The sequence below is a fragment of the Saimiri boliviensis genome, chromosome 3, assembly GCF_048565385.1.
Source record: "Saimiri boliviensis isolate mSaiBol1 chromosome 3, mSaiBol1.pri, whole genome shotgun sequence".
In the NCBI taxonomy this organism is placed as follows: domain Eukaryota; kingdom Metazoa; phylum Chordata; class Mammalia; order Primates; family Cebidae; genus Saimiri; species Saimiri boliviensis.
In genome coordinates this window covers 138,040,552-138,062,707 of record NC_133451.1, presented here as the reverse complement: position 1 = coordinate 138,062,707, position 22,156 = coordinate 138,040,552, and the positions used below count along the sequence as shown (strand labels likewise).

Genomic DNA, 22,156 nt, shown 5'->3' with positions numbered 1-22,156 from the left:
CCCCAGCGTCCGTTCAGCTCCCCTTTTTGTGCCTCTGGCACAACAGCAGCACCCTGAGGTGGCTGTTTCCTTACAGACCTACATCCTCCGCAGTTTGTGAATGTCTGTCTCATTCATCGTCGTGCCCCCAGCCTCTGACCCAGTGCAAAAAACATAGTGCACAGCCACAGATTTGAAGAAATAAATACATTTTTACACAGGCTAGAGAACATATTTAGAATGTGGAATCCACAGGGGATGTTTGTGTCATGTCGGGATAACCTGAGGGAGAACAGGGAGGGCCAAAAACTGGACCTGCCCTATTTCCAGCGCTTCTGGACAGACCTCATCACAAAGGAAGAAATTAATCCCAGACCTCACTCACCTCTCACTGACAGCGAGGTTCTCTTGCTTTAAATAGCCCAGAAAAATGTTGAGGACCCAACTCGTCACCTTTTTTGGCTCTGCCCTAGTTTCTTTTATCACATTTTGGAAGAACTCCAGTAGGCCGACTTCGTTCTGTTAAAAAAAAAAAAAAAAACAATTATATAAAGCCTCTCCAAAAATGAAAGATCAGCATTCTGAAGGCAAATCTGAAACTGTCACCCTTTGCCTCCTCTGAGACAGCCGCTTTTTCTTTGCTAAACCCTGAGATGTCACCAGAAAATTCTGATCACTTTTAGCTAATGAAAGCTATTCTACTACTGTCACTGTGCATTTACATAACATTTTCTCAAAAGAATAAACACATTTTAGAGAGCCCTGACTTTGCAGACCAGAGGATGGTGAAATTCCATATCCCCAACACTCACTTGCTTTCTCCGTGTCTGCCGTGTGCAACCTACAACCACCAGCCCTGAGCTGTAAACTGGGCCTAAAATGTCTGGCCTGAGTTTAACGCCTCTTTCTCTTTCCAGGCCTGTCCTCTGCTGAAGTCCTAGTAATTGCTAGAAAAGAGGGTAAAGAAAAACAAAGCAAATCAAGAAAGAACAAACAGAATATTCTACCTCTGAAAAATCAAAAGTGGATCATAACTGTACTGAACCTCACGTAATGACAACAAGTAGACAGGGATGGTTCTGAAATGTTTTCAAAAGGAGGTAGAACATGAGCACTTGTGACTTACTTAGGCCGCTTAACAGCAGGTGGAAGGGCAGTAGCCTCCGAAACTTCTGAGTTGAGCCAGGTAAAACAGACCCTGCCTCTCACTGTGTTCTGGGAAAACAAATCAGCTGGAGACTTCTTTCATCAAGACTGTACTGTTTCTTCTCCTCTGGACTGTCAGCCCATGAGTCAGGGCCGGGCTCTTCTTGTTCACACTATGGCTACAGCTAAGTCCACGCTGGATCGTGGCAGCTGCTCAGAATTAGGTTGGTGCAAAAGTAATTGCAGTTTTGCCATTCCTATGGCAAGAACCGCAATTACTTTTGCACCAGCCTAATATCAGCAGTGGAACTGGTTTCTCCCATCAGCATGTATGTGTGTTGGAAATCACACACGAGCACTCATTCTTATCATACCATGTTCACCTTTAAATACTGCAACATCCACAATTATGCACAGGACCAGCCCTGAGGCACTTACCACGTCCTGTACTACAGCTCGCTGCCAGCTCAGATAGTTTTGGCATAATCAAGAAATTTAGCAAAGTCCGCCCCCACTATTTCTTTTTTATTTATTTATTTATTTTGAGATGGAGTCTCATTCTGTCTCTCAGGCTGGAGTGCAGTGGCGCGATCTTGGCTTACTGCAATCTCTGCCTCCTGGGTTCAGGCGATTCCTCTGCCTCAGCCTCCCGTGTAGCTGGGACTATAGGTGCGTGCCACCACACCCTGCTAACTTTGTTTGTATTTTTGAGTAGAGACGGGGTTTCACCATGTTGGCCAGGCTGGTCTCGAACTCCTGACCTCAAGTAATCCACCCACCTCTGCCTCCCAAAGTGCTGGGATTATAGGTGTGAGCCACAGCACCCTGCCCACCCCCACCATTTCAATAAGAAAAATAAAAACTTGTGCTGCTCAGGAAGGGAAAGCTGAAATTTCCAAATTCAGAGGATATACATGTTAAGTAGTAGATCTTCCTTACCTATGGAAATTCAAATCAAACCACACTTTTCTTGAAATACTCCTTTTCAGTTCACACTGCACCTAAGGCTCACACCCCTACTCCTTTCAGAGACCTTTCATTAACCAAAAGAACATTCTGGAAAAAAGGAGATACTGGGAAGAAGCAAGATATTCTAACAAAAGGGCTCTCCAAGTGTAGCTATTGTAGCTGCTGGAATACATACACAGGCACAGTAGAAATTCCATAATAATAATAAAAAATCCTACATGTTCTTTGTAACAGATAAATTCTCTGGTGACAAGCCTACTGAATAATCCTGTAATCATCTCTTGAACCTCTTTTCAAGCTAGTGCTATTATTCTGCTCATGCTAAACCAGGGCAGAGGCCACCTCGGCAGCCCAAGCTTGACTACAGATAAAGGCAGAGCCAGGTAACTCGAAGAGGAAGTTCTGCTTAACTTATGGAAAAGTATTCAAATTTCCACAATAGTACACAAATCACTGGGGAAACAGAAAACTGCTATCTGGCCCAAATCAGACGGGCAGAATTCCCTTTGTTCTAACCCAGACAGGCTGGCCCACTGGTAAAATGAGCTGTCAGGAGAACTCTTTGCTTTGCCAGGGAAAGGGTTTTCTAAATCCACCTAGAAATATTGCACTTAAACTCACAGGCTTGGCTGAGTTGCTGGGAAGTGATGAATATCTACTCCTCTACCCTTGGGTGGTTTCTTTATTGGATGGATAACCCAGCAAGTCAGATTTCTGTTTGTCTTTTCATGTCAGTGCTGTGATGAAGCCTCTCTGAGCTGGAACTGTATTTCACTAGGGGATACATGGTTTCAGTCCACAATTTAAAGCAGACAGGAAAATCTGCAGTGGTGATGGGGTGAGCCATAGGGAGTGGGGCTGAAGGAAGCTGAGCCACAGCCACCCAGGGAATGATGGATCAATAAAAGCCGCACATGGCCTGCACAGCTCTTCAGAGCAGAAGCCCGCTTCTCAGGGAAGGAACACACGCATTCTAGTTTCCTAGTCTTCTTAGTTTTTCCATGAGACTGGAAATGCTAATAAGCTTGGCACGAATCTCAGAAGTCTCCGGTGAACATGTCAGTGCAGCCATCTGGTTTTCTGAGAAAAACAGTGAGCCAGTAATTCCCTTACATAAAAATCATATGAAGAGCAATGCAGAAAGGCCACCGCACTAGGGGAACTTGAACGTCCTCCTTAAAAGCAACAAGCAATCATTCGACTCAGGATGAATCTACCCTACATGTGACAGAACTGCAACTTCAGCGACACAGGGAGACGTGGCCCCTGGCTGACTGCGACTCTCATCGTTCCTTCAGAGACGGCTAAAGCAGCAGGCATGACTGGTCCTGTCTGTTGTATAATACCAGACAGTCTTTACAGCTCTATGACTGGGAAGCATCTTTTTCACATTTTAATCAAAGTTCCCAAAGCACCGAATTACACCCAGAACCAGTACTTGCTCAGCTTCTCAGATGCAAATGGGAACCCTTGATTGTTAATGATTTGTCAGGTGATCAATGCTGGTGTAAGGCAAAGTAGAGGGCCCAGCATATCACCATTGCCTGCTCAGCGAAGGAACCTCTATCTACCCTTGCACCATGCCCTGGGAGCAATCTGCCCAAAGCTGTCTTCTGCATCCCACCTTCAGAGACGATCAATTGCAAATGGTGGAAGACTGTCCAGTTGGAGCAGGATGAAGGCTGATTTCTCAACTGCATTTCTTGTTCTAAGTCGCACACCCTGTGAAGCTGATGACAAGCCAGAAATGAGGAGGACTATATTTATTTACGAGAAGGTAACCTGATAGACCCAGCTGCCCAGTGGCAGATTCAGAGAAGAAAAAGCAGTCCAGAAGAATGAGAGTTGAGGAACAGCTGGTTATGTGACAGGGAGTGTCCCGACAGCTACAAGGGATCCCAGATGAGCCATTCTGGGCTAGTCAAAGGTGCTCAAGAATATGTACTGAGTATCTGCTAGACACAGAGATCAGCACCAGGCCCTGAGGGTGGCTGCATGAGGCTGCTGCTGAGGATAATGATAAGCAGTGATGGGAACCAGGCAGCATCTACGCACTCTCTCCGCATGACCTCAATGAATCCCAACAACGAACCCCTGAGCTCAGCTCTCAGGACTCTCTTTTACAGATGAGGACATGGAGGCACTAACTTGCTTGAGGCCGCACAGCAAGAGAGCACTAGAACTAGGACCAAACCTCTGCAGTCTGTGCTTCTAACCTCTGCGTGGCGCTGCCTTTGAGGAAAGAAAGGTCATGGCCTTTGCCTGCCTGGGGACCGAAACTGAGCACTCAGGAGTGCCAGGCGCAACAGGAGGCAGCCAGCTCATCTGACGAACGTGCTTTCCCACACTGCCATTATTTTATTTGAGAGCTGCCAGCTGTTCAAAGGTTCTTAACATATGAAAAATGTTGCAAGGAAATTGAGTTTGAAATTAGAAGGAGAAAATGGCAGGTTTGCTTTCTGCCTTTGCCAGTGTATACCTAGGCTACGTGGCACTCAGCTGTGGCATGACACATACCTGTTCCCAGACCAGGAAGGAAGAGAGCCGCCTGCACACCGCACAGCCATACTGGGCTCTGGGGAAGGAGGGCGGCCAGAGCTCCCCCGCCCATCCCCTGCCCCCGCCTCACCTCTGCATCCCCTCCCCTAACTACTGCTGCCCAGTCCTGCGAGCATACCTAAACCTGGACACTACACAACCCTGAACAAGACGAATCCTGTTACTTCTCATATTGTTTTGGTATCAAGCATATTGTATTTTATTTATTATTGCATTCTAATTCCTCTAACAGGGTAACTCCTACCTAACTGGGAAGGTCATGCCTGGGAGCTGCAGAGACTCTGCATCTGCAGACGAACCACGGGGGTTTCAGCTGGACAAGGCTCTTCCATGTCACAACGTGTCATTTTGCAGAGGCACACACTGGAACTGCATCTGTCCCCTTTGTGGCAGGGATGCTAGGTAAGCAGACACTGAGCATTTGGGCAGACGTTGGAGGAGGCTCCTCACCTGTGTATCAGTGCAGGCTCTGCTGTTTTATGATTCCTGCGGATTTGGTCATTCTTACAAAGTGAGAAAAACAAAACTCAAATACAGCAGCTATGTAAAAAATGGCCCTGAAAATAACGCCGAATGCTAGTGCTGGGGATGGCAATGAAGTAAAGAGGCCCAGGACAGCGATGGCTGTCAGCCAGAAAGCAGGCGTCAGGGCAAGGCTAAGGACTGGAATGTTTAGAGGGGCAGTGGCTCGGGTGGGTGATGGGAATCGGTGCCCCCTCTGCTTTACACAGAAACAGGAAGCGGCTGCAAACATCTTTCAGCAAGTGCTCCGGTGGACAGAAAAATTACACATCAGGAGAGGCCTCTTCAGTGGAGAAAACAAGGAAGTTATTAGTGGTGTGAAGCTGGCACCGGAAACACGACACCCCTCAAGAGCGCCAGGAGAAAGCCAGGAAAGCGCTGAGCCGCCACTGGTGCTGGCGAGAACATGGGGACCTGCAGAGGCTCTCGAATGGACCCACACCACGGTGTGTTCTCCCAAGGAACACACAACTAGGGGCCCATGGTCCTGCTCTGGTCCTCACAATTTTCATTCCTGGGTCATTTCCCCAGCAGGGCTTGGGAACACCTAAAAATCTGAGCAACACTTTGGTCCCAACCAATTTTGCTTGTGCTATGTTCCCAGCCAAGCGGGAAAGTAGACAGATCTTGAGTTCAACTCAGGCGCCAGTTCCATTCAGGGGATATTTAGACTAACATGAAAATGACTTTACATCCTCTGAGATGCACTAACTCCAAGGGAGATGCTGAAGGAAACCAATTTGGGAATAACAGCTTCCCCCAAATAATCAAAATCCAAATAATTCAGGTACTACAAGCTGACAGCAGACCGGCACAGCTAAAAGGCTGTATCTGCACGAACGGGACACAGGCAGTACGTTGTCAAGAAATCAATTCCAACTGTAGTCACATTCCAGTGTGCCTAATACCACCACTGTCAAATCGTCCCCTCATGGAGGGAACCTGAGTTGCTCAATAGGAGAGCTTTCTGGCTGGAGCTTAAAAACAGCACAACAGAGGCAGTGAGGATTTGCTCATTCCTCTAAGATCTCCCCGAAACCTGAAATAATATACATTTATCCTGAAAAGGAAATTATTCCACAAGAAATTGGGCTTTGAGATGGCTTGGGGACAGAACCCCTGTGGGTCCCCAATGCTGGCACTCAGGACTTTACTCCTCCCTGCACAGTCTCCCTACTGGGCAGGCTCCTGAGGGGTCACATGGCTCTGAGCCCAGAGCATCTTCCCCTCGGAAAGCTCCTCATCTCTTGCATCCAAAGGAAACGAACCACTGGTTTTACAGAAGTAGAGTTAGATGATATATCTTTTTATTCAACTGTACCAGAACGAAACGTTGGTTATTTTTCTAGGATACAGAGTCACTGTAAAAGCACCCGTAAGCTAGCAAGCACTGGATGGAATTTTTATAAAATGAATAAAATCAATTTAGAAAACTGCATGGAGCTGAAATATGGTGCGTGATGATGTTGGCTAAATGGATCTTTCTTCAGCAGTAGTTAGAAGGTGAGTACTCTGCACTTCAGTAAGTCTGGCCAGTCTAAAACCAGTCAATATGGTTTCAGATACTATTAACATTAAAGTAGTATTACATATGGGATATACAGATATTTATCATGGGAAATTATTGTATAGGAAATTCATCCAGAAAGCAAACCAGGTCATTTCTAGCTTGCTAGACACTTAAAGGAAAATTCTTGGAAAACAATCCACTTAACAACCAGCTGTAGTCATGATATCTTTTTGGTTTCTTTGTCCCTTGGAGACAACTTAACCTTTCCCATGATGTCAGAAACAAAGGATTATGATTTTAAAAGTGGGAGAACCAGCTGGAGAAAATGAAGTTGTGTAAGTAAGAAGACACGTCTTGAAGCTGAGTATAAAGACAAACACGAGCACACGGCAGCCCTGGGTGCCGATTCGAAGGTTCACAAGCATATCTTCCTGCAGTCTCGCTGGGGCCATGCTGGATTTTTCCACATCCCTGCCTTTCGTGCCTCTCAATGAACTGTTTTAGCGTGTTGCTTGGTGTCAACGTTCTTCTCCCTGGCGGCATATTCCTGGGAGTCTGCTTGGCTGTATTTAGACTTTTTTTTTAGATTCAATGAAGATTTGGCTGTGCCTGTCTTCTTCGGGGTAAGTGAGTCACTGCCTTCTCTTTCAGCTGGGGATGCAAAGCTCTGGTCACCCTTGCAGAGCCCTCCCAGCTCTGAAGTGTCAGGAGGGATGTGGAATCAAGGGGATCTGTCTTGAGTCAGTGTTTTCACTCAATGCCCTGTAGGACTGCTCCAGACAGTTAAAAGCATCATGGAAAAGCAGAAACACTGACATTTGGAACTAGCATCCAGCACTGTAGTCAGAGTGGCAGGCCCTCAAGGAACACTTGGGATGCTCTGGCTTCATCCACTGAAATCTCCCACACGTGAGCTTCCTATCTACTGACTTCAGGCACAGCCAGGGCCCTGCCAGCTCATCTCTGCTTCACACCAAGTACCTACTACGTGCCAGGCTTGAAGGACTGGAGGTACCAGGCAGAATCAAGCCACAAACCTCACAAACTCTGCCTTATGTGGAGATGCTTCTCAGATTTTTTTCTTTTTTTTTAAATTTTAGAGACAGGGTCTCCCTCTGTTGCCCAGGCTGGACTCCAGTGGCACGACCACCAGCTCACTACAGCCTCGAATTCCTGGGCTTAAACAATCCTCCTGCCTCAGCCTTCCAAGTATCTGGGACTACAGGTATGTGCCACCATGCCCAGCTAATTAAAAACATTTCTTTTTGTGGATACAGAGGTCTTATATGTTGTTGCTCAAACTGGTCTTGAAATCCCGGCCAAAAGTGATCCTCTCACTTTGGCCTCCCAAAGTGCTGGAATTACAGGTGTGAGTCACTATGCCTGGCACTTCCCAATGATTCAGACAGGACTCAAGTGCCTCCCACAGAAGGTTTAAGAAACAAAATAAAGCTGCAGAGAACAGCTTATATTACTTTCCTTCTCTCTAACTTTATTTTTCTACTTAGAAATTAGACATGATTTCTGCTTTTCATTGGTGTTGACTGATTTTCACTAAATTTAGTGGATGGCACTTTATGTTTATTTATAGGGCAGTCTGGCATCTTAAAAATCAATAGGAGTGGTAAAAACTTTTAAATGAATCTGTGTCCTCTGTGCTTCACAAAACGATAGTGGGACTATATGGGGCATGAATATTAATAAAAGTAAAAACTCGATTTTTTCCACTAATGAAAGAAAAGTGACCCTAAACAGCAATTAACTAAAACATTATTTCTGTTCAACATTACAGCACATTATATATGCAAGCGGGCAGCAGAGCCTAGGAATGAAGAGCCTGGGCCTCCAAGTCAGCATGATCTGAATGTGGCTCCAACTCGGCCTTGGGAAAGTTACTGAAGCAAAGAGGTTACGTTTCTCTACCTGCAAATGGGGAGAGCAGCAGTTCCTGCCTCAGAGGGCTGCTGTAAGGACAGATTAAGAAGTGGTACAATGTGGACTGCAGAGCATGCTGGAAGCAGGCAGCCCTTTCTAGGCTGCTTAGGCAAATGGCTCCAATACGTCTGTGTTCTCTGAATGAAGTAAGGCACAGTTTAGGAAGAGATGCCCCACAGAAATCAGCCAGGGAGGATTTTGCTAAGAAAAATGCACATGCATGTAATTCTGATCATTCTATTATAATAACTACTACTGATATACTGACTCAGAGAAAAACTTGTTATGCTATTAGAATCCCTCGTTTTTCAGAATGCTAATGCCTGGATTTCAGCTTTAACATTTCTATTCTTTAATCTTTACAAATGAGTTCATGTAGAGAAAAGGAAATGCTTATATACTGTTGCTGGGAATGTAAATTAGTATAGTCTCTATGGAAAACAGTATGGAGGTTCCTTAAAGAACTACAAGTAGAGCTACCATTCAATCCAGCAATCCCACTACTGGGCATCTACCCAAAGGAAATCATCATATAAAAAAGATACCTGCACTCAAATGTTTATCCCAGCACTATTCACAACAGTAAAGATATGGAATCAATTTAAGTGTCTATCAGTGGATGACTGGATAAAGAAGTTGTGGTATATATACACAACGAAATATTATTCAGCTATGAAAAAAGAATGGAATCATGTCTTTTGCAGTAACAGGGATGGAACTGGAGGCCACTATCTTAAGTGAAGCAACACTGAAACAGAAAATCAAATACCACCTGTTCTCACTTACAAGCAGGAGCTAAATAATGTATACCCAGGGACACAGAATGTGGAATAACAGATACCGGAAGTGTGGGAGGGGAATAAGGGGTGAGAAATACTGGGTACAATGTATATTATTTGTGGTGATGACTTACATTGTAAGTCCAAACTTTACCACTATGCAATATATCTATGTATCAAAATGGCAACGGTAGCCCCTACATTTATATAATAAATTTTATAATCATATAAATATTTGTATATATATTTACGATATATACAAATTTATATATAGAGAAAACCTAACCTTGGTTCTCTAGCTTTTGTCAAGTTGCCCCAAGATACACACACACACACACACACAAATGAAATTAAGTTGCCTTGATTTCTTATACAGGAAATTGATTTCACATATACACAGAAATCAATTTCATATATATACAAACATATATGAAATCAAGACAACTTGACATAAGCTAGAGAAGCAAGGTTAGCTAAATAGGATGAAGTTTTAGGTGGGGCAAGATACCCCATGATTCTCTGGGTTGTCAAAGCATGGTTTATATATCTGACCTTTGGAAACAGAGATGCTTTTATCAGGAACACTGCTTCTCCCAGGATCTTCATGTGGGCTGTGATAACTTCTCATTCACTTTCCTGTCTGCCCACTCAGTCACGGAGTACCTACTGTGTGTCAGGTTTGTGTGGTAGATGCTTAAGGATAACGTTAAGAGTTCTGTTATTCAAATAGAATTCAAATAGAGTTCAAATATTAAGACTAATTTGGTGCTCACTGCACAATAAAATGACAAGATAAATTAAAGACTAGAGTTAAATTCTGAAGTTTTTAATCATTTGTGGGGGAGGTGTGTGGGGGTGGGCCTGGGCATAATGCTTAATCTAATAAGCAATCCGAAGGCATGGAGCACAGCGTCGCAGCTCTGCAAAGCACAGCTCCACCACTGCTATTTATTTAATGAATACTCCTGGGCACTCTTTAAATTGAAAGATGGTTCATTAGATTTGTGCATCTGCCCTTCTCAGCAATCTGTTGTGTTTCTGATGAAGGCAGGAAAAAACATGTAGATATCATTTTCGGGTACGTTATGAGTAACGCAGCTTCCAATGATTACAAAGTCATAAAGGGCTCAGGCTGCCTAATTTCAGGAAAACAATTTGTCTGAATCATTCTCTTTCCATTCCTATCTCATTCTAATCTCACTTATCTTAGAAATTTTAAATACTAGCCCTTTAAAGGAAAAATACTAATCACAATACATTATCTGTAAGCCATAAAAATAAGCACGTTTTTAAGGTATCAAAAAAAAAAAAAAAAGTCCTTTCAAAAATGGCCAAAAAATTCACCCTTTTTGTCTCAACCAAGTTAACCACTAAGTCTTGCGGGCCGTGATCCTGCACTATACATCCACCTAGTGTAATCTGTCCTGGGGGCTGGTTATTGTAGTGGGTTGTACGTGTGTGCGCACATACACGTGTGTGTATGTGTGTATGTAAATTCCTGGAAGGCAAAAACAAACTAAAAAAAAATCTTTTGTTTCTGTCTCAGTATGTGCTATACAGAAGATGCTAATAAAAGTGCTGAACTAGGCTGGGTGTGGTGGCTCACATTTGTAATCCCGGCACTTTGAGAGGCAGAGGCAGGAGGATCACTTGAGGCCAGGAGTTCAACCAGCCTGGCCAACATGGCAAAACCCTCTACTAAATACAAAAAATTAGCCAGGCGTGGTAGTGCATGCCTGTAATCCCATCTACTCGGGAGGCTGTGGTGGGAGGATCGCTTGAACCTGGGAGGTGGAGGCTGCAGTAAACCAAGGTCATGCTACTGCACTCTAGCCTGGGCAACAGAGTAGAGACTCTCTTTTCCTGCTGCCAAAAAAAAAAAAAAAAAAAAAAAGTTCTGAACTACATAATTGAAGATAAGTTTCCCTATACAGGGCTTTAAACGATTAAAACACAGACTCACTCATTTGCCAGCCCCTAGCAAACACCTATTTAATGCCTATCAGATTTGGTACCATGCAGGATCCATGAATGACGACAAGGACACAAACACAAATACAAAAATGTCCCTGCCCTCATGGAGCTTATGCTCAGTGAGGTGAGGCGCTGTCTTCTTCACCCCTCATCAATAGCCAAGAGTGACAATCTTATGGACATGCCCTCTGAAGGGGGCACAGATTCTCATACAGTGCCTTGAACAGAAACAGCTGTATTCTTGAGAGGAGATTCTGAAAGTTTCTAATACTCTCTTATGGAGACAGCTACTACACACATACAAATTACTGTTATATACAGTGGATTTCTCTCTGAAATCACATTTTGAGCAAAGAAACCTTGGCTTCTTGGTTCATCGTACACTACCTCAAAGGCTTAGCTTCGCCTCCTGCTGAGCGGAGGGAGGTAACTTAAGTCTTTGAGGCTGAGTGGCCTTGGTCCCTTCCTCCCATCTCCTATGTAATTTCACAAATCGTAATAAAATGGAGGCTGGGATTCAGAGTTTATTTCAAGTAGGTTGGAAACTCAAGTGTCAAGTGGTGGGGAAGGTGTATAAGACTAAAACATAGTTTTGTTACATCAACCTAGGAAAAACACATGAATTGTAAGAGGCTTTGGGTTAAGAGGTGCTGTACGGAGCGCTGTCTGAGTCACAGTCAAAGTGTGGCATTAAGCACTGCTGATGTGTGTGTCTGTGCTGAGTACAGAGATGAAGCAGTCCTTGCCTTCAAGATGCTGAGCAACATACACTAATACGTACTTACAAGACAGTGATGTAATTGCCAGAAAGGTAAGAAAAAGATAAAACAGCAGCCCATAGGAGACAGTGACCAACTCTGCTTCTCCAAGTAGCTGGTACCAGGATGATAAAGAGAGAATCAATCATTCAACATACATCTGACTGCCTACGTTGTACTGTAAATACTACGATACTGTTATTGAAAGTGTATAAATAGACATAAAAATATGTATATTCCAGCATCCCAATGTAGTTATGATTGGCCATCTAAAAAGCAAAAATTGAGAGTTTTCACAGATCCTGCTGCCCCCAAAACGAGTGTGGCATGTACCGATTTCCTGGAAGACGCAGCAACAAAACTTCCCACTTCCTTCCTAACAGACAAGATGACAACTGTGACAAAATGCTACACTCACTGATGCTGCATCACTTTAATGCTGTCATAACAAAGAAACCACACAGCCCCAAGCAGCTCGAAAAGGATAGAAAATCCCTAAGCAGATCTCAACAGTGTCAGGCTCTCCACCGGGCCCGTCAGACGCAGCCTCAGGCCTCAAAGGACTGATACTTTTAGTCAGAGTTTTCAGCATTTTGTGTGGAATAAACGTTTTCTTCTGAAATTGGCAAAACAACTGGCTGGCTTTCAAGAACCCAACATCCTGCCAGCCCTGTCATGGTTCGATACTGTCAGACATCTAGAAGCCCTATACATTGATTTTCTTTTGTCCTTCAGACACATGGGAAAAACTCATCCATAACATTTGGACGGTCTTCAAGTCTCCACAGCTTCTGTGGGCAGGTGTTCATTTCTACACTGAACAAATGACTAACACGAGATTGTGTTTCATCTCCCGGTTGTATGAGGAGCATTTACCATAAAGTGTAATGAGCAAAGGTTACTACATCTTATTCTTCTCAGTAACATCTATAGTCCAACCCAAGAAATGTGCCCACTCCATTTAGAGCCCATGGCAGCCTGTGTGTGCCAGGGCCTCTGTAGGGCACTGCTGACTCTGCTGAACCGGGACTGTCTTGGCATCGGACTGAGACCTACCAGCAAAGTGAAGCTGTGTTCCGGCAGCATCCCATACTGTTGGACAAGCCTCTCTCGGGTCACGCTGGGGAGCTCCGGGAGCGTCTCCCGGATCTGGTCGATGTTGATCACTTGCTGTGGGTCTGCACCTGTGGGCAGAGATGTGGCGTCGTAGAGCAGGAGGGGAGGCAGGTTAGGTTCCGGCATGAACCTGTGCAGACAAAGGAGAAGGGACCTGAATCTGGAGTCCTTGGATTAATGAGAAAACAAAACTTACCCCAGTAATATGAATGTTTCTGTGTATAGATGCCATGTTACTTGCAAGTATTTTCAAATGTCCTATTATGTCAATCCCGTTTTTCAGGGAAGCCTCTGCACAAGTGTCAAAACCTCCAAACCCACCCTTCTCCATGCTTATCAATAAGATGAGTGAAAGAAGCATAACACAGGCTTGAAGGCACACTGCGATGTGTAACTGTGGACAATTCATTCCACAGTTCATCAGGAATTGTGTCCACAGTTGTGTGTTGCTTCATGACAGGAGTATGTTCTTAGAGATGTGTCGTTAGGTGATGTTGTCATGGGAACATCACAGCGTGCACTCCCACGAACCTGGTCAGCCTACTACACACAGGCCATGTGGAACAGCCTCCAGCTCCTAGGCTACTGAGTGTCCTGAATCTTGTAGGCAACTGTAACACAGTGGCAATGGTGTACCTAAGCACGTCTGAATGAGAAAGGGACAGTAAAAACGCCATATTAGAATCTTACGGGACCACTGTAGCGTATGTGATCCACTGTTGACAGAAACATCCATTTGTATGCATGACTATGTCTTCATAAAGACACAGGCTGGAAAAAATAGGACCAAATGAGAACAATTTGCTTATCAGAACGAAAGATGACTTCCCCCCATTTCCACATTTCTACTATTTTTAGTAGTGTTTACCCAATAAATAAAAAATAGAAAAAAATATACCCTTGAGAAATAGAAGAAATGAATGGATTTTGCCTAAATAAAATGTGGCAGCTGGAGGAGAGGGAGGGAGGAAGGGATGAAGAGGTGGTGCCCAGGGCACAGCGAGGCAGGGGAACTTCTCGGTGTGCCACGATGGCGGATGCATGTCACTGTGCTTATGTCAAAACCCACGCAATGTACCACACAAACAGTGAAGCCTAGTGTAAACCATGGACTCCAGGCAATAAGGAAGTGTGAATATCGGTTCATCATTGTAACAAATGAGCATCTCGCATTACTGTGGTACATAACAGGAGACCCTGGGGGGACAGCGGGGAGGGGGAGTACATGAGAACTCTGGACTTTCCATTAAATTTTACTGTAAAGCTAAAACTGCTCTACAAAATGAAGGGAATTTTTTTTTTTTTTTTTTTTTTTTGAGACCGAGTTTCGCTCTCGTTACCCAGGTTGGAGTGCAGTGGCGTGATCTTGGCTCACCACAACCTACGCCTCCTGGGTTCAGGCAATTCTCCTGCCTCAGCCTCCTGAGTAGCTGGGATTACAGGCACGCGCCACCATGCCCAGCTAATTTTTTGTATTTTTAGTAGAGACGGGGTTTCACCATGTTGACCAGGATGGTCTCAATCTCTTGACCTGGTGATCCACCCGCCTCGGCCTCCCAAAGTGCTGGGATTACAGGTATGAGCCACCGCGCCTGGCCGGGAATTAATTTTTTAAATGTGGAAGCTGCACCAGCACATGTAATCGTTTGAAACAAGATGTCCCTCCCTGTTCTCATTCAGCACTAATGGTTTCTCTCTGCCCATTTTTGTCAAAGAGCTTACGTAGAAAAACAGGGTATGCAGAAGCGGTTGTTCAGAGGGAACGGATTCGAAGTGCATGCAACCCGTGGCCTCACTGCCAGATCTCTTTTGTGAGTTAGTCTGGTTTCTGAAGGCAAGAAAAAACCCAGGGGAAGCTTCCTGCAGCTCACTATCATTTGCAGCATCATGCTGAGGCCACGGGCGGATGGAAAGCCGGACTCCACACTCAGGTGAAGGAACACCAATCGGGCAGGGGGCAACACTCAGGAATAAAGTGGCTTCCTGGGAGAACAGACTCACCCGGGAAGCTCACGGTTAATTAAAATAATTTAGACTCTAGCAGACACACGATGGGAGTTCTAGGGGTGAGGTTCATGCTAAAGGTTTATGAGTTTCTTCTTTCCCACATAAGCAGGCTAATTTTGATCCTCATCGGTAACAACAGCTACATTTGCATCTTTCTGCCCCTCAGAAAGGAAAGGTGGGCTGATCTCAACAACTTTGCGGCTTAAAACTTCAACCTGCTAACCTTGATGAGAAAAAAAATGAAAGGTTCAATTTATCTTAAGCCTGTTCTTATTATTTGCTTTATTTGTGGGGCTCGTATTAAGTAGTTCAACTTAATTTATCGATGAAACAGCGTCATGTGAGATTCAAGGGAACTACCATCAGCACACGCTATCAACATCTCTTTTCTCATTTTTTCTCAAGGAGCTTCATTCAGTGTATTACTGAATCAGTTACTGAACAGAAGACTAACACAGCCTAGGCCCCAACCTCGACTGCCATCCTCTCAGCTCAACTCTGACAACTCTGACACACAAGTGGATCAACGAGTTCTTCCAAAAGCTGAACCAGTCAAACAAGGCATCTGAGGCTACCAAGTCAAGAAACTAGGACTTCTCTCAGTGTGCATGTCAAAGAGGAAGTCTAGATTGTCCCATCGTCTAACAACGATGACAAAAAGTGCTTCCTAAAAATTGTTCAGTATCACTATGTTGAACTTTAAATGAATTTGAAATACCCCCAGCCCCCCGATATGTATTGGTATTTTGCCGTAAGGAGTAACTACCTGTAGTCCTGTTTTGCTTCTTTGTCTCTCATTGACACGGTGCACCTAGAATAAAGAAGAAAACATTAAACACTGCAAGTAGCATCGGCTAGCCTATATGCGGGGAAGGGCTCCCCTACCAATAAAGGACGCGGGCAAAACCAAACTCTGTGGCCTTCCATGGGAAAACCTTAAATGGATACATTCAAAAAATAATAAAGCAAAATGTATACAATAATTTTTTTAAAAAGAAATAACTTCAATGTGCATCCAACTTTCAGCCAGCTCAAACTCGGCTTTAGAGCTTTTTTTCAGTATTCTGCTTAAAGTATACAATCTTCAAAATTCTGAGTCAGAAAATTATGGTCCAAGTTATCTAAACAAAAACAAGGCATCTCTACAACCAGGTCTTCATTCTGTTTCATCTCTAGCTTCAGCTGGGAGAGGTTGGACAGATTATTAAGGAAGTAAAGATTCTTGCCACAAGGCAGGTCAACTGGAAGCAGAGAAGGGAAGGACCTGCCTCTAAGCCCCGGGGCACAGTCTGGGTCACTTCAAGTCTCCGAGCATCCCTGGGGCATTTTGTATCCCTGTAGGGTACAGAACTTTTGTAATTTTACTAATGAGGAAATCTAAGTGCCTCCTTCAAGGCCATATGGCTGGTCAGCGGTGGAGCCCAGCCCTCTCGCATCCTGCCTGGCTGGGGTCAGGACGCTCATCAACGTGAACTCACCCCAGCTTCTCATGAAATGAGCGCGTTTCGTTCAGAATTTCACCTCCATTCTCAAGTTCACTGATTTGCCTCTGAATTTCATAGTCTAGGAAAAACATACTAATTTAGCATCATATTTTGATTATACCTTTCATCCAGTCAAGCAGTAATTAGAAACAACCTTTCTCAATCTTTAAGTAAAAAAAAATAATAATAATCAAGAAGATTGTTTATAATAATCCTTCCCTTATACGCTATGTTTCCTTCTCACTGCTGTCGTAGAATATTGGTGCTGGAAAGGGCCTTAGGAAGGCAGACTCCCTCCGTGTTGAGACAACGCAGGTTCAGAGAGATTAAGCAACCGATGCAGATGACACGAATTGGCAGAGGTGGGGCTAGGCCCAATATCCAGGTCTGGGATTGCTGCCTACCAACGGTCCTCAACCTGGGAGTCCAGGATGGGCTTCACAGGCTCTGGTACCCCCGAAATTACATACAAAGTATGGGTTGTGTGCGTATGTGCAGGTTTTGGAGAGAGGGTCCAGCATTTGCATTATCTTTTCAGAGAGACCCACAGCCCCGAATGATTAAGAGCCACTAATCCTCACCATCGAATGAGTGAGGCTGTGGGAATCGAAACACAGCCACAACTGCTAAGCTGCTGCTGTTTTGCATTTTTTTTTTTTTTTTTTTTTTTTTTGAGAGATGGGGTCTCACTATGTTTCCCAGGCTGGTCTCAATCTCTTGGCCTCGAGCAATCCTTCTGCCTTGGCCTCTCAAAGTGCTGGGATTACAGGCATGAGCCACTGAGCCCAGCCTGCTAAGCCTCTTTATGAAAATAGCTTGAGCCTCTACCTCAACTCTCCCTCCCACCATGTACTACCCTCCCTTGCCCAAATCTAGACCCTTTTATCTGAGCTGCTAAGAGGCAGCGACACCAAAACGTGTCACTTACTGCTTCCCATCTCTCCCCAACTCCAGTGATCTCTTTGGGTGACACGAGATGATGGCTAAAAGGTCCGACACAGGGAGGAAAAGGTGGTGGAAAAAATCACAGGCTTGGAGAATTGAGCCCACGATAGCAAAGCTTTGGTTCTTCCACTCTGAGTCAGACCACTGGGAGAATTCTCCCTCAGATTGGTCCTCCAAAGGGTTCTTCATAAGACAGGAGGTTAGGGACAGCCAAAAAAATGCCGGAGTCTCCCTCACAACTTGTGGAGGACTCTATTTAAAATCTGGCTGCTGTTTTTTTTTTAGGTTACCATCACCACCTCTTCAAATAACCGGCCCCAGTACACTACTACCTATAGGGGGAAGTGGCATTTCCTCCCTTTATTCCAGGCTTCCCCCTCACCAACTTGGCTTATAAGGGTTTTCCCTGACTCAAACCTGTCATGGCTTCAGGAACACGGATCATGTCCCTTTCGGGAGGCAGAACAGTTCACCATCTTTAGTCTGCCTTCATATGGGAACCTACCCCTTCCCTCTCTGCTCCCGTAAGTTACTTACTCCCTTGACCACTTTAATGCCTTTTTCCTGAAGACTTTGGCAACATATTTGGTTGTCTTGGTTTCTGTGCGCTCTCGAAGGGCGACACTTCAAACTCCATCCCTCCCTCTTCCTCTCTAGATTGCTTTGCTTTTAAAAAATCTTTTTAGTCCTCCAAGGCCCTCCCCTCTAACTCACAGTTAGCAATATCTATGAGACTATCCAGATGTTCATCATGCTAAACTATTTTAATTATTATACATTTGTCATCAATGAAATACCCACAGTGTGTGCTCCAGAAAGATTACTACTTGACTGCATGAGCACATAACCTATCAATTAAAAAGACTACAAAAAGCAGGAAAACATATTGACCATTTAGTTCAAGCCGTGGTCAATCTAAAATGAACAACCATGACTTTATAAATCTCAGGCCGGTCAGAAAGAAGGTAGTAAATGGTAAAATACAGCCACGATATTTTGTGGATCCTCCGATAAAGAGGTGGAGTCTAATGTCCCCTCAGGTCTGCTTTGAATTCAATCTATTTTTTTTTCTTAATCTCACTCTGTTGCTCAGGCTAGAATGCAGTGGTGCGATCACAGCTCCCTATGACCTCAAACTCCTGGGTTCAAGCGACCCTCCCACCTGAGTAGCTAGGACTGACTACAGGTGCACCCTACCATGCTTGGCTAAATTTTTAATTTTTTAATGGAAATGGGTTGCTATGCTGCCCGGCTCATCTTGAACTCCTGGCCTCAAGCAATCTGCCCACCTTGGCTTTCCAAAGTGCTGGGATTACAGGCATGAGCCACTGTGCCAGGCCTCAATCTACTTTGAATACGACATGTTGGAACTGACACTGCCTGAGTTCTACAGCTTAGGACTCACTTCTGCCTTCATCCTCCTGAAATGCTCCCACTGCCTAATAAGAAAGCCTGGGCTAGGCAAGTGCATGAAGAAAGACCACATGGATGGAGGAGCCCAGTGGACATTGGCACCGAGACCCCAATGTGTGAGAAAGGCCACTGTGGACCCTTTGCCTCAGCTGGCCTGCCGGTGTCCCATAGCCACATGAGTGACCAAGGCAGGACCAGCAGAACCACCACCCGATTCATGGAACTGTGCAAACCAAAGTAGTTCTTGTGTAAGCCACTAAGCTTCTGGGTTGTTTGCTACACAGCAAGAAAGAAACAACAGGAAGAAGGACATGAGGAGTGGCAGCTGGCACTCACCTATGGCTTTGGCCAGGAACCTGATGCTGTTGAGATTCTTCACTTCCGTTCGAACGCCCAAAGGCTGCCCAGGGTGATGCACGGATATATTGGCATCCACTCTCAACTGGCCCTCTGGAAGGAGAGAAAAAAAACAACTCCTTAGAAATTCTTCGATGTGACATTGTCTTGTAAAGGCAGGGGGTGTCAAAGGAAGCAGCAGCTAACTCTACCTGCTGTTTAGTTATAGCAGTCTGACTTCAGAGAAGGCGCAGTTGCTTCTGAAGTACACAGCTGCTACCTCTAGCCACGTAAGAGGAGTTACAGACCTAAGGCATCTACGGTGTGTGTCTGTACATGTGAGTGTACACAGATGTGAGTGCTTACACACAAATGAAAGAGAAGTTTTAGATACACCAGCTGGAAAGATCTCATTTTTCTGTGCTAAATAAGAAAAACAAGACTATTAACATGGAGATTGACTATGCAGTTTTCTACTGAAGTTTTTTCAAAGTGTCAGAGCTGAGTTGGAGGAAAGGCCTCAAACCTGACTGATAACCCTACACTGCTCTCCAGTGGAATGTGGATTTCTAACAGTGACTCCAGGAGATTTAGAGAAGAGTCCTTGAGAATTTGCAGCTCAAGGGCAAGAGCTGAAACCCGGGCTTTCCCCCCTCCTCCTTCCTGCAGGTACTGTAATCATCTCTTCCTTCCACAAACATGACTCCAAATCCTTCCTGACTGCTGTAAGGATTTGCTACAGCAGAAAGACAGCGCTGTTACGAAGTCGGGAGTCTGTAGTGGGACTCAGAGAGGCGCTGACCCCATGCTGGGAGGACCTTCCTGGACCCTTGAGGCCTTTCAGATTAGGAGCAGCAAGCCCTAAAGAAGCAGGCAATGTGTGCGGAGAACTGAAAGGCTCTTGAGGAAGAGAGAACAATCCCAAGACAAATAGATGCAGGTAAGAAAGAATCACATTTGGCACCCTAGAACAGGCGTCCCCAAACTACGGCCCCTGGGCCGCATGCAGCCCCCTGAGGCCGTTTATCCAGCCCCCTGCTGCACTTCAGGAAGGGGCACCTCTTTCATTGGTGGTCAGTGAGAGGAGCACAGTATGTGGCGGCCCTCCAATGGTCTGAGGGACAGTGAACTGGCCCCCTGTGTGAAACGTCTGGGGACGCCTGGCCTAGAAAGTAAAGCTCAGATCCTTTGTTCTCCAACTTCATTTACGACATTTACAAGAGGACAAAGTGAGAAGACAAAATTCTGGATTTTATGTTCCTAGTTAAGTTTTTTAACTAAAAAGTAATCTGCCAAACCTGTGTGTCTGGATGGGCTGAATAAATTAATTGAATATTCCAAAGCAAAAGCATCTTCAAATAATAAAGTAGCGAAAATGAATTCCATGTCGAGAAAAGGAGATCCTTGGAACTGGCTCTCTGTCATTCTCCCCGTGCTGGGCTGTGGGGCCTATACCAAGCTGGACGTTGCCGGCTGCCTGCGGCGGACACCTTGCCGCTCACCCTCAGAGAAAGGGAAGGGCTCACCCAATTGCCGCCCGTGCCGACAGGGACAAGACGCCTCTCAGCTCAGACACGACTCTCTCCAGCACAGACTTCTCAACACTTTTACAAGCATTCTGTAGCCCCTTATTTGTAATCCCTTCTTTTGGCAAGTTGTGTGTATCTGCATCTCAGGAAGCCCAACTATTCCTGACATCATGAGACTCTCGGTCTGGGCACCCGGAGGTCATCTTCAACTTCTCTGTTTTCTTTGGCCCTGATGCCCTGACTGGCAACTAGCCCCTACCAGTTTGGAAGCCTCCAAATATCTCTCATGCCTTCCACTCCCTTTCCATTTCTGTGGCTACCACCCTTGCCTGAGGTCTCCAAACTTCAGGCTTAGGTTATAAAATCACATCCTGACTCAACACAGTTCCCTCCTTGTCTGGGGACTGCAATGTGGCTGTGACTTTCATCCTGCTACAATCTGGGTTCATCATTCCTGTTCACTCACAGGCACAGACAGCTCCTACTGGATCATCTCGGCTCCTCTGCTTGGTGCTCTGCCGCTCTCGTCAGGTTTCAGTCGACATGACCTGTATCTTCCCACTGCTCACTCCGGGAGAAAGCTCTCCTCCAGTCAGGGCAGCCTTCTGCACACACATCCCGGTCTGCTCCACCGGCGCACTCTATCAGAGCTTCTGTCCCTCTCCTTGTCCCTCAAGGTCTCACTTGTGTGTTACTGCCTCCTCCTAGAAGCCCTCCTCAGCAAACTGGCCTGCACTGGTGGGTCCCTTAAACTATCAGAATACTCAGAATATATACTACAGAAATCAGTATGTGACCATAGTCTACTGTGCATTGGCCTCATCTTTAAGGCCAGAATGGAAGGCCCCTGAGGACTGGCTGGATTCTAACCCCCTCTTGGCTTCTCAAGGGCATCACTCTTAGTTATTCCTTCTCTCCCATACCAGTCATGACTCTTTCTCAGCATTCCATCTGACATATACATATGCAGTAGGATTTCTCATTAAATGAACAAACAGAACCCCAAAACCTATTCCCTTGAACCTAGTTCTCACTCTGTCAGTCACTCAGCTATCGTTTCTCTGGTTTCTTTTTCAGCAAAGCCTCTTAAACAAGTTTTGTTTGTTGCACACATTGTCTTCACTATGTCACTTCCCATGTATTCCTAAACCTGTGTCAGCCTGGCTTCTCTCCACATCCGTCTAAAAATGCCCTT

At 45.1% G+C, this 22,156-nt stretch overlaps 1 protein-coding gene across 5 annotated transcripts in view; it reads right to left on the bottom strand.

The window, feature by feature from the left end:
* GATB (glutamyl-tRNA amidotransferase subunit B) overlaps positions 1 to 22,156 on the bottom strand; it is a 94,268-nt gene that overhangs the window by 20,807 nt on the left and 51,305 nt on the right. For all 5 annotated transcript variants that reach the window (XM_074396826.1, XM_074396827.1, XM_010338601.2 and 2 more), the window contains 5 exons: positions 19,433 to 19,546; positions 16,733 to 16,817; positions 16,021 to 16,065; positions 13,188 to 13,377; positions 365 to 498 (listed from right to left, as the gene is read on the bottom strand). In XM_074396826.1, coding sequence (XP_074252927.1) covers positions 365 to 498; positions 13,188 to 13,377; positions 16,021 to 16,065; positions 16,733 to 16,817; positions 19,433 to 19,546 — 568 coding nt within the window. The remainder of the gene's footprint in view (positions 1 to 364; positions 499 to 13,187; positions 13,378 to 16,020; positions 16,066 to 16,732; positions 16,818 to 19,432; positions 19,547 to 22,156) is intronic.